The sequence below is a fragment of the Loa loa genome, assembly GCF_000183805.2.
Source record: "Loa loa unplaced genomic scaffold supercont3.412, whole genome shotgun sequence".
Taxonomy (NCBI): Eukaryota; Metazoa; Nematoda; class Chromadorea; order Rhabditida; family Onchocercidae; genus Loa; species Loa loa.
The window spans coordinates 8064-21179 of record NW_018108592.1 but is presented as its reverse complement, the minus strand read 5'-3'; the positions used below and the strand labels follow the sequence as shown (position 1 = coordinate 21179).

At 30.0% G+C, this 13116-nt stretch overlaps 4 protein-coding genes across 5 annotated transcripts in view; 1 reads left to right on the top strand and 3 right to left on the bottom strand.

Annotated features, from left to right (window-relative positions):
• Positions 1-2108: 2108 nt before the first annotated feature.
• On the bottom strand, positions 2109-2878 carry LOAG_02955 (hypothetical protein; the record flags this gene model as incomplete). The annotated part of the gene is made up of 3 exons (XM_003138492.1): positions 2109-2248; positions 2357-2491; positions 2746-2878. 3 exons carry the CDS (start codon positions 2876-2878, stop codon positions 2109-2111), a joined length of 408 nt encoding a protein of 135 aa, XP_003138540.1.
• Positions 2879-5952: 3074 nt separating this feature from the next.
• Positions 5953-13116, bottom strand: part of LOAG_02954 — a 13432-nt gene continuing 6268 nt past the window's right edge. The window contains exons 2-7 of one of the 2 annotated variants that reach the window (XM_020446178.1): positions 8357-8556; positions 8019-8132; positions 7287-7436; positions 6914-7047; positions 6628-6760; positions 5953-6385 (exon numbers count right to left, since the gene is read on the bottom strand). In XM_020446178.1, the coding sequence (XP_020304931.1) occupies positions 6757-6760; positions 6914-7047; positions 7287-7436; positions 8019-8132; positions 8357-8506 (552 nt within the window). In that variant the 5' untranslated portion in view covers positions 8507-8556 and the 3' untranslated portion in view covers positions 5953-6385; positions 6628-6756. The remainder of the gene's footprint in view (positions 6386-6627; positions 6761-6913; positions 7048-7286; positions 7437-8018; positions 8133-8356; positions 8557-13116) is intronic. The other variant, XM_020446177.1, reaches the window with a different exon arrangement.
• LOAG_02953 (hypothetical protein) lies at positions 10493-10644 on the bottom strand (the record flags this gene model as incomplete). The annotated part of the gene is made up of 1 exon (XM_003138490.1): positions 10493-10644. A coding segment is annotated over one exon (152 nt), but the record flags the coding sequence as incomplete, so codon positions are not given.
• LOAG_02952 (hypothetical protein) lies at positions 11883-12955 on the top strand (the record flags this gene model as incomplete). The annotated part of the gene is made up of 2 exons (XM_003138489.1): positions 11883-11967; positions 12711-12955. 2 exons carry the CDS (start codon positions 11883-11885, stop codon positions 12953-12955), a joined length of 330 nt encoding a protein of 109 aa, XP_003138537.1.

The following is a 13116-nucleotide window of genomic DNA, read 5'->3' as shown; positions in this document are numbered from 1 at the left end:
AAATATTTTTCATTCATTAATTTAATTTTACTTTTATCGATCAATTTCAATTATTTTTTTAAAATTAATTTTATTTTGCTTTTTTTTCTGATTAATCGACTTTTTTTTTTCTGGACTAAACAATACTTGAGTGATAAATCAATAATCAATAACTTCCTTTTTTTTCCAATTAAAATTTGGAAATTTTATTTATAAACAAATATCAAAAAGGAAGGAGCGGAAAAGGTAAAGTTATCCAGAAAGTGCTCAAAATAATCAAATAATCAATTTTCCGGAATATCTAAAAGGAATAGATGATAGAAATTGTGGCTATTTCAATTCAACAAAATAATCTTCCGGAATATCTAAGAGGAATAAATGAGAATATGAGTGACAAATAATTGATTAATAAATTGTAAGTTGAAAGTTATACATAAATGAGAAGCAATTTTTTTTTTTTGCCTAACTATAGAGTAATCAAAAAAAATTAATTATTCATTTCTTTTCAAAGCAAAATTTAATATAGGAATTAAATGAAGTACGATTAAAAATATGATAGATCTATAACTTAAAATATCACAACTCTTCCTTCCTTTTTTTTTAAAGTATATTTTATAAAACAAAAATAAATCTTTAATCGTTCGATATTTAATAGATTAAAAGATAAAACATATTTTTGCATGCATAATAATCATTTTTAAAGAAAATGATTGATTTTAGTAATAAATAAATTTAAAAAAAAAAAACATTATTATTTACACCTCTTCTTTATCATATTTATCATTAATGATATGAATTCACAAAGATAAGTTCTTTCAGTCATCATCTATTGGTTGATCTTTGATCGCTGGTTTGGATTAATTTCTAATTAATTCAAATCTCTGAAAAATTAAAATTTTTTATTAAAAACTCTTTTAATTTTTTAATATAATCAAATCAACAAATATTGCTTAAATAGTTTTTTTTCCTTTTTTTTTTTTACGTAAATGATTATACAATAAGCATTTGAGAATAACGTTTGAAAGTGATAAGCAATAAGTTAGTACGAAATAAAATTTTTATCAAAACAACAATAGCAACAATAACAACTAATAATTGCTGTACATTTAAGCACCCAGGTATCCCTACCTTATTTGTTAATCAAAACTTTCATTTCAAGCCTTGAGTAGGCCTTTAGATTCAAGTCCAACCTTAATTATATTATCTCATCTATTACTTTTACTTACTCATTTAACATTATATCAAGATCGGAAATGTTTACTTATTAAATTACTTTCAAATTCTTTCATTATATTAATTCAAAAACTTAAAATGAAATTTTAGAAATTTTGATTTAATTTTTATATAATTTGAATGAAATGCTCAATTTTTTAAAAATAAAATAAAAAAAAAAGAAAGCATTTATCAGATCTATAGAACTCTTATAATAACAAATGTGTAAGAGATGTGTTATCTGAAGATGAAACCCTCATCTGTTAGGTCACCTTGACAACCAACAAAGTCCCATCATCCGTTCATCATTCCATATCATCCAAATTGACGTGTAAATCTTTGTTGGCCATCCACTCTACTCCCAACTTTTCATCTAGGTAGACTGTAATGGCGTCATCTAAGTAGGAATTCTTCAGATGACATCTTAGAAGTTTAACAGTATCAAATATCACACCATATCACATCCCAGAACTATTTTTTAGTAAATCCTGAACTAATGAACATTTATTTCTCTGGCTAAAATTAAATGCCAAACTTTCCCATCATATCTCTGCCGCCCTTTCTCTCACTCTCACTCTCTCTATTGTTTATTACTTTAAAGAATTTGAAAATTTAATTAACCTATAGATTAATTATCTTTTTGATAAGTATTATTTTCTGTAAAATGTTTCAACAAGCTAAATGCTGATAAAAATTTCTTTATTTACAATACTTACAACTGAAAACCTTATAAAACGAAAAAAAACACATCAAAGCATAAATTTAGCAATGAAAAGAAGTTTAATTTTCAAAAAGTTTAAATTTCAAAATATCTAAAGACCAAAGATTAAAAAATAAAAATAATACTTATTTGCTATAAATTTAATATCTTTTGTATGTTTTTATGAACGAAATTAATTTGATACAATTTGATATAATTATGATTGAACAGGACAATAACATATCCCCTCATTACATGGTAATCCAAAACATGATGATGAATTTGGTATACATTGCTTTCGATTGCATACTGTTAATAAAGCATCAAAGATACCCTTTAAGCCAGCACATCTGAAGCCTAAAATTTAGAAATTTAACTGATAGATTTATCAATAACAAAATGATTAAAACTATATTTGTTAATTGTTTTATAAATTTACTGAAAGTTAAAAAACAAAGAATTAACCTTTATCACAATCGCAATATTTTTTATTAGCACATGCACCTTTTAAGCCACCACAATTTTCATCAGATTGACATGATGCAAATTGCATGCATGCACCACAATTGCATGTACCAACTGCAATGCCTAAACATTTCCCTGCAAAAAAAAAAAAAAAGATGGCTTAGCTAGATTTATGGCAATTCCCAAAATTAAGAATGGTAAGTAATAAAGGATGAATTTTGATTTCTAATTTAAAGTACAATCAGATCCTAATTTTAAAAGATCACCTATTGTATACAATAAACTTTTAGAATTTATGTTTTTGTTTAATTTTATCTCTGAATTTTTTCTTCTTTTTTAATTTGAAATGGAAAATAATATTTTTTGTTTACAAAAAAATGAAATCATACCACCATGACAATCTGAATCAATTGAACAATTTTTCATTGGTATGCAGGATGGCGTGATAACTTCACGTTCTTTCTCGTCATCCAGTTCACGTGATATTCGTGTCCAATTATAAAAATCTAAAAGTAAATTCATTGTAAAATAAGCTAATACTTGTTGCTTCTAAAATATTTTTATATGCAATAACCAAATTTCAAACTAACAAATGATGCTTGGCGCTTTTAAATGAGTCCTGATTGCAATTATCATAATTTGAAATGAATTCGGCTTCATAAAATTACTTAATTCTTATTAATTAATATTGCATAATTATTGGGTATAAAAGAATGTAAATTGAAAAAAGTTGTAAGGGAAAATATTAAAATACAAACTATGAATGGTATTTGAAAATGATAAATTATATTATCATTATTGCATAAATTATTTTAAAATTTATTCCTGAAAATAATACTGGAATGGTACCAAAAATATCAGGTCCATATGTAGATTTGGGAAGACAATAAGTTACAACGAGTAAAGCGGTACTAAGATATGTTATCGTAGTGATACTGAACATTCTTCCTAAACGGTATCCCACAGATATTTGTATAAAGCCTGCAATTTCAGTCTTTTGGTAATTAATAACTTCCGGTTATTCCCAAATAATGTTTTTACCGGTATTTTAAATGATTATATAATGCTTCCAGAAACAATCAATGATGCTAATTTCTAAAATCATTTTTCATATCCTAATCAAGTTATCAGATTGTATGATCCCATTTGTTTCGTAATTTTGATTATTTCCAGACTATTATCACTATTATTAACAATACGATGTTTATGTTATCTTTTATGAGAAAAGTACGATAAATAAAATGAGTAATTAAATTCGATGAATGATTTATGATTTCCAATAATTTTCCTCAAATTCCTATCCTAATAAGCTCAACCAATACTTCCAAACCTACACCAAATTTGGTTAAATGGACTTTATGATTCATAGAAATACAAACATATCAAGCAGAAGGAGGAAGAAAAGTAATTTATAATAGAAATGACCAATGATTGACTATTATAAAGTAATTCAGATTTCTTGATCCAATCAAATCATGATCTTGCTCTTCTGAGGCGCAGATTTCTTGATCCAATCAAATCATGGTCTTGCTCTTCTGAGGCGCAGATTTCTTGATCCAATCAAATCATGATCTTGCTCTTCTGAGGCGCTTTTTTTATTTGACTTTCTGGAAGGATAAACTTTTAACAGCTATCGAGTTTTTCTTTTTCTTCTTTTTTTTAATAGATTATTTTGCATCGGCAAATTTCTCGAACAAATCTTTCGCGTCGATAAAAATTTTTGCTCAGTGGTTTGATCATCAGGTTGATCACTTTTTTTTTTTTTATGATACATATCCAAAAAGATTGCAAAATTACTGGGGGGCGGGGGGAGGGAGCGGGGGAAAAATTGCTGGAAATATTGTGGTACCGCGATAGATATATCATGCGGGGTGATTTTGTGATGATATTAGATAGTCTGCATTAATGTGATCCGATATATGCTTTCTTTTAAACTTCCCTATGACAGTCATGAAATTAGAAACTAATTATTAACTTATAAAAGAAAGTTAAGTTAAAAATGTTATTGACATGGAAATATTGAAATATCACGTTAGATGGATATCATATGGATTGGATAATTTCGAGATTTTGTCATTGATTTGGAATTAATGATTAATTACAATTTAGTTATTGCTTTGTAAAATGAAAAATTTTGATTTATTTCTAATAGAAATTTTTAGTAATAAATTAAAAACAAAAAGTAAATGACAAATTTAACAAAATTTTAACAATTTTTTAACACCATTTAGATAATTCAAATATTTATTTTTAAATGTAATGATGTAATCTTTGATCATGAATTAAATACGTACGGGTTCCGGTTCTTTCGAATTTCTTTTTTGACTTATTTACTTAATTTAAAATTGATTTGCCAAAAAAAAATCATGCCATTCATTTAATTATACAACAACAACATTATCAATATCATTATAGATTATACGACAATAATTATTATCATTGTAATACTCAAAAAATCTGCAATGATCATTTTATTCATTTGATTGCAGAAATAGAAACAAAACAAATGTTACAACAAATTAATTAAAAATAATACAAGTAATTATCTTGATATATTTGATAATGATGACAATTTTTGTAACATTAAAATTAAGCCATCTTATCATTTAAACTGTCAAATGATAAATTCATGCTAAAAATGAATGCAACATTTAGTTTTATCAATGTATTTGATTGTTAATTCATTTCAAAATAATGTATTCGATAATATCGCCACCAAAAGAAGTCAACTATAAGAAGTAATCTGAATGGATGATCATTTAGAGTTTTTTTAACCTTTACTATTACTGTCATTTGATTTACTTAAAAATCCTTCACTCTTCCTTCCTGCAATATTTGCTAAAACTGTAAACCTAAACTGAAACTACAACTATGTGCTTAATTCAATAGTTTTTTTTTTTCTTTTCCCTGCACAAAATGAATATTTAACATTTAATCTATAGCAAATTTCTCTCTCTCTTCAACTTGCTAATGTCTCTCATCATTTCTTATGTGTTATAAAATGCTGATTATTTTAGGATTAAATTTGATAAGATCAAAATAGTTTAAAGATAGCAGCTTGTTTGAAGCTTTCAAAACCCTAACATCGACCAAAAGCGCCCACTTCATCACTGTCATGTTTCTATTGAACAATGGGATTCCTAAATAAACATTTATCGTATCAAATAAATCATAAGCTGTACGGCCTAAAGACTTGAATTCCGAAAATAATACTTATTAGCTTCCGGAAAGAAAACTGCAAAACAATTCAAACTTTCATTTCTTTGACCAACACGTTGTAACTTTCTCTTTACCTAAGGTTTCTTCTTCAAGCATACATCACGTATCGCATGCAAGAAAATTAGTCTGATCGAATACTAGACAACTGCAATAGGCATGCTCTTGGTCGATGCATTTATCACCAACTCCCCCCCCCCCCTCCCTCCCCTCCCCCCTTCCCCCAAACAATACATAGATTTCAAAAATGATGGATTAGACTCACAAAAATATGACGCTCCGTACTTGAATTACAATTCAAGTAACCACAGTCCACCCAGGAGCAGGTGTATCTCGACGGAAAAACCGTTTCGAACAAATTACAAAGATTAACGACATGCGTAGAAACTGTGGACTGTGATTCATAGCAAGTAGTGTCACAAGCGAATTAATTGAAATTAAAGAAAAGCCTCATAAATGTGGTAGACCAAATCGTTCACGAAAAATTAACTCCACGATTCCTTTAAATAAACTTTTTGGTCAAATAAGAACAACGTGATTTATTTGTATCTGAACAAATTTCTGAACAATAAACGAATATTTAACAATGATAAATATTTCTATTTCTTTAATAGGGAGGAATTTGTGGTATTTGACCAGACATCGGTTGCAACAAATCCTTCTTTTCCTGCTTATGTTCTGATTCTGGGTGCAACGGATTCGGTGCTTCGTTTGGTTCTTGGATATGAATTTGGTCAGGCAATGCAATACGTGGTCCCATATTTCCTTTAGGATCATGCGGCAACATTATTTTCACTTTGATGCCCAAAACACCTTAAAAAAATGTTCACATATGAATATTTGGTTATATTTAAATGTTTATGGAACAAAAAGTCTAGTCAAGTATAATTACTCGTATTTTCCAGCTTTCCCATACTAACCTAGCATCCATTTTCGATTTCAAGGGTATTACTTAAACGAACATTTGTCGGCAAAACGTTACTTCGTCAGCAATCCCTTGCCAACACAGCTTTGCAAAAAAAATTTAAAAATGCCAAGGATTAGTAACTGCAAACCTTGACGAAGTTGAACGTGACGTACTGCTTGCTGGATGTAATCGTTTACTGGCTGACCAGAATGGATCATCAATCCATCAACAAATTTCATCGATTTAGCTCGCTGACCGCGCAACTTTCCCGACACAATTACCTGAAAAAAAGTGGAAAGTAATGCAATAGTTTAAAAATATTCCTAACAAAATCCTCTATTCCTAGGTCTGTTCGGAAAAATCTTTATCCTGCTGTGCTGGCCCTTACCACACGTCAAAACCAATATGTTTCCATAATTCATTAAAATCCTTGCCTCCAGGAAATGAGAACAGAGCTCAGATAATACGCAGAATCATTGCATACTCTTATAGAGATGCTAACATAAGAGGTGTCAGTTGTACGAAACATCACAGCTCTCACGAGAACAATACGTCTCCATTTCCCTATCTGGAACTTGAACTGTAGGAGCTCATTTCTACAACGAAATGCCTACACCACTACACCATTTGATTACTGACAAATCTCATTCAGTTTCTATAAAAAAACTTCTGGAATCTATTCGACAGTTTTTTGATTTTTGAGAGAAAGGTGCAATCCGTTTATAAAATGAACCAAAAATTTAGGGAAATATAATCCAACTCGAATATACTAAGTTTCCCATTTAAAAGAGGTAAAATTCAACTTACTTCACATCCTTGTGCATTGGATTCCATGATGAAACGCAATACACCATAGCAAGCTCGACGAACAGCTAAGCCACCAACCAATTTATAACGTAATGACTCACATTGAGCTACAGCGCACAAACCACGATTTGTAACTTTTTCTGCATAAAGCTGAAACATATGGAAAAAAAAAACTAATATTAACCATAACAAAGTTAAATTTAAGTTTGAGCAACGGAAGGCGCATATATAAAAGGACGACAGCCCGACCAACACGACCAAATTTTTAGGTAAGCGATAAAGAAGCATCATTTGATAATTTTTCGTTATGATGAATCTACCTTATATCGCTATGTCGCTCAATCTTATGGCATTACATTTATTTTTGAAGAGATCATAAAATCTGCAGTAATGTCAAAAACAAGCATAAATCAAAAATCCAGAAAAATTCACAAAACAAAGAAAAAAAAGTTACTATGATCCAAAAGAAATGTCAGGTTTTTTGATGAAATTGGATTACCAGTGATAAATCCTATCCCATCCAGATTTACCATTTCACAATCCTCTTTCATCTTTTTGGAGACTTTTAAAAAAGTTTAATGCTGCTGATGCATTCACTGCATAACTAAGCTTCAAGAGCAATATAAAACGATCATATTCCGAAAAAAGTAGCCGTAATTAAGATGCGTTCTTCATATCGATTTACGAACTAATACAGCGGTTCAGCGACAACGTTCAGTGATAGTAACATACCTCAACTGTACCATCAGCAAATCCAAATCGTTTCTGTACAACTGATGTCAGTTCACGAATCCGCCGTCCACGTTCACCCAATACACTTTGTGTACGTGTTGCCAAAATGATTATCTGCATGAAGAAACATATCAAAGCTCAGGAAAAGTCAGTGGAACCAAATTTCGGTCCAAAAAGGTAAAAAATTCCTTCCAAGAAATGAAGAAATCAAAACGTGGATGCCAAATCCCACTCTAACCAAATCTAAGAAATCTTCCTCTGTCTTCCTTGTAAAATCTTTAAATTTAAATGGTCTTTCAAGGCAACTTTCAAAGTTAAATTCAACGAACAATACCAACCTCAGCACGCGCCGGTGTTCGTCGAACTTCGACACCCGAATAACCATCTTCGGCAAGTTCCTTCATAAGGAAATTATTTAATTCAGCTTTAAAAATACCATCCTGTACTGCTTTCCGTTTCTTTGACATTTGCTGAGTCGTAGTCATCATTGATAGATTTCTTTCTCGTAATATTACCAAGTCGCAACTTCCAAGATTACCTGAAATATTATTACTTATGAAAATTACAACTGTAGTTTAAATCCCGATTGTTTCCATCCAATATCACAGAATGATTACACTAGTGTTCTGGACCCGCAATTCAGTGTGACACTTTTCGTTGTTAGCATGATACTGTAAACGCTCATCTAGCACTTCAACCACGGAAAACAAATAATGCTTTTAAAATTCAAAAAAAGATACTGAAAGAAACGAATTTGGAACTAGTACTGCATGCGTTGTTTATTAACAACAATAGACCTGCTTGAAAAAATCATGATTCTAGAAAACTCCAAATTTCTGGTGGTGAAAAATATCATGCGATCTTTTAAACATAAACAGTAGAAGACCGTGCCGCAGCATGAAAAATCACATAGAAATTCAGAAATACAACAGAAATTCCGGAAATATTTTCAAAAAGATAGAGAAAATGTGCCAGCAAAAAAGTTATCAGCACAAAGATATGCGCGGCTATAGTCTATGGACAATAGAGACATTCTGTTCGATATCATAAATTAACGTTACAATGAAAGCTACATAGGTAGGTGGAAATGTAATTGGATAGCAGCGAGATAGCATCTTTGTCAAACAACACCTTTAGCAATGTAAGTACCTATTTTAAGTCCCAATCTGTAATGAACTGAGTCAGGTCACGCAACGTACACATCAAACCCTGATGTAGTCACTGTTCAGTTGACCCTAAAGCTGTCCCATCCCACAAACTTGACTTCGCAAAGATATCAAACGCGGACCGCGGTCCGTTAAATGTTTGCTTTTCTATTATCATAGCTTATTTTTTTGAATCTTTTCTTCATCACTTATTATCGAATCCCCGCTTAGCGCTACATTGTCTGTCCATTGTTTAATAAGTAAGACACATGCAGATTCTTAAACTGCTGTAAAGCTGCCTAGAATCTCTCTGTCTACAATACTGCATTTTTTGCCATATATGTCTGACGCTCACTGTTCAGGGAATACGAGTTGCAGTTAAATCCTGACACTGTGTTACAGCGTTGTGAAGTGCGCAAGTTCCTGTTGCTGAGTTTGGTAAAGCTTAGACTTGTAACGGTTAAAGTATGTAGTAAGTAAACAAGTAAGTAAAAAGGTAAGTGGAAGGTCGAAGGTGACGAAAGGTAAAAATACCTTTACAGCCTGATGGCGGCATTTTCAACTAACATTTAACAGGATTTAATTAGACTTTTCCAAATTACTGAATTACTGGCTAAAATGAGTTATTAAAAGCTTATCTTTAAATCACTAAATTAATAATCTTCCGATGGCACTGTTCCTTGAAGTGATTAACTTTGTAATGTTTTATTATATCAATGATCTAAATTGAAAATGAATTTTATTTGAGCAACTATTCAAAACAGGTGGTTCATTTTTGTAATTGTTAGTTATATTTTGTTATATGTATGAATGGACAAGATATTGTCAGCAATAATTTTGATACGTATATGGATAAATAAGGTATTATCAGTATTAAGTGTTACTTAGTAGTTTTATTATGGAAATCGTACTTAATTTACAAAAAAAGAAATATCAAAAATAGTTTTTTTTTTTTCAATCATGTAATTATACTAGCGGGTTGTATTTAGGAATAATCAGAACAGTTTTTCATTATGGGATCTTAACATATGTTTGTAATTCAATCAATTCCTGTAATTTAGGATCCTATAGTTGGAACTCTTGGAATAGGAATTGGTTTTTCATCTCTACAGATAAAAAATCTGCTTCTTTTTGTTTCCATTTCATCTCTTTCTCCTTTCTTTTCATCTCTGTTTGATGCATCCCAGAACAGTTTCAAAAAATTTTTAAAATGAAACTTTTATCTCTAACCTTTGACTTTGGCAAATCTCTATCTCAATATATGAACAAATGATAGTCTAAAACATCCTATTATAACTCTAATATTAATTTCATTTGTAGCAAAATTTATTAATTCCAACAGCAGCATTTCATTAATACAAAGCATATGTGAAAAGAAAATATGAACAGAGATGATTTGTACAGCGCCATATCGACGTAATCGGCCGATTGCCGATCTTCATATTCTACATGTCCGTGTAATTTTATCACCCAATAGAATCCTGAAAATTCGAAATCAATTTTGGAAACCAAAAGTTTTTCGTACAATAATTTCAAATTCATCGATTCATCAAAAATTTTGTAATAGATTTATATCTCTTGAAAGTATATTACGGCTCTACGTCTTGAATGTCATTTAATAAATTTCAATAAGAATATTTGTGATCGAACAAGATCCAAAAATATAAATTAGGAGAGATAAAGTTATGAATTTTGAGATATTTAAAATGAATTCACTCTTTCGTTCAAATCTCAAAATATCCAATGAAATATAAAATTTTTAATAATTTCTGAAAAACTTGCAATTACTCACCAATAAAACCAATAATTAGGACGAGTAATGCAACCAGCAAATAAATAATGCAACCTACAAAACGAATAATATAGAAACACCATTTGCGCTCAGCCATTTTTGTTGTCGCATAGGTGACGAAGAAAATTATACTTAGAAGTAGTTGTACCAATCCTGAAATAATTCCTCAGTGAGTTTTAATGCAATTATTTATGAAAAAATTCTAATAATTAACCAGAAGAGTTAGCATAGCCTATTGAGAGTGTTCAACTTAATGCTTTGGCTTATTAGTGAAGACATCACAATAATTGCAGGCGTCTTTGTCGCGAACAACTTCCTGCTCTCTTAGTTGTTTTTGGAGATTGATCAGGTTATCAAGCGAAAAAAAAAATTATAGAGAGAAATTTTATCAATACTTAATCATCTTTACGAGCATCATTTGAGTTTTCATATTTATTGTCTCTTTTTAAATTCGAAATATATATTTGAAACTTTAAAAATTTAGTAAAATTTATCATTTTTCATATATGTTGGTTATATTAATAATAATGCGAACAAATGTTTGTATGTGTTTAAAAGACCTGAAACATTCATCTTAAACTTGCATTGACGTAATATTAAAATTGATAGAACAATGACTGGTTATGGTAGAAGGGATTTTTTTTTTAAGCAAAGTAAGAAATGTAATTCATCATCAACTTTGTCAGTAAGCATGAATGCAAAAAGACATTCGCAAAGGCATTTGAACAATTTTATAAGACGTTTAGCAAATTTGATTAATAAAATCTATTTTAATTTTAGCTAAATAGGTCAAATTTTAATTAACCTATGTTATGGTTTTCTTTATAATGATTATAATCAAAATTACGGTATTCGTGATGTCAGTAAAATAATGCTAACATACTTTTATCAATTTTAACAATTGTAACATTGAAATAAAAATTTGCAATGTATGCAACAATGATAAATGATAAGGTTATCATTGTAGTAGCAACAATGACACATACAAAAAAAAAGAAAGGAAGCAATAAAAGTAATAATTAATATTGAATGAAAGATTGTATCATTAATGGGAAGGAATCAGCAAAAGCCTCATTAATTTGTAAGTTAAAAATTCCAAACAACCCAATAAACCCAAAATCCCAGTGGGACTGCTTAATCGTAGCTAATCATTCTGGTGACAAATCTCTCATTTCAATACTTTGTTTCTTCCCATCATCACATTCATTTTTGTTTTTTCGTACTTTCTTATTCTATCATTTCTCTTTTATCGATCATTCGAATGTTAATTTTGCTAATTGAAAGATTTTAGCTCAAAGATTAACTCAAAAAATTCTAGCTCAAAGATCAGCTCAAAGATTTTAGCTCAAAGATCAGTTCAAAGATTCTAGCTTAGGGATCGCAATTTCAAAAATTGCAATGTGAAAAATTTGAACGATATTTTTCGATGGGAAAAGAACAAAATTAATTATTTCTATTTGTGAAATTTTAACAATTAGCAAAGAATAATTCCGAAAAAAAAAAAGAAAAGCGAACCGTAAAAAAGTAGAACAGTTTTTACAGTATGAGCACTTTGATGACGTGATTCATAACCATAAATGGATGAATTATGTGAAAGCGCAATGTACATGGCATATATACCACACATACAACTAATTATTCCAATTGCTAATTGTCTTCTATTAACTGAAAATTATCAAACCATAAAACGATGAAAGGAAACTCTATTATATGTATACATGTGTATATTAATTCCTGGATTAAATATTTTTTGAGTAACCGCGGGTGAAAGGGAAGAATCGTCATCGCGGACGGACGGAAAGGATCGTCACCAGGAGCGGAAGGAAAGGATCACTCCACGCGGAAAGAAAGGATCATCACGGGCGGAAAGAAAGAATCGTCATCAGGAGGGGAAGGAAAGGATCACTCCACGCGGAAAGAAAGGATCATCACGGGCGGAAAGAAAGAATCGTCATCAGGAGCGGAAGAAAAGGATCTTCAACAATGAGAAAATGAAGTAAATAATATTTAGATATGGAAAAAAAAACGATTGATTTTAAAATTTTTTTAGGTTTTATCGCTTCTCAGATTTGAATTTACATCTGTTTTCTGCAAAGTTTAAAATTGTTTAGCAATGGAAAAACACAATTACTTTATTGATAAATTTATTATCAACTTTTTT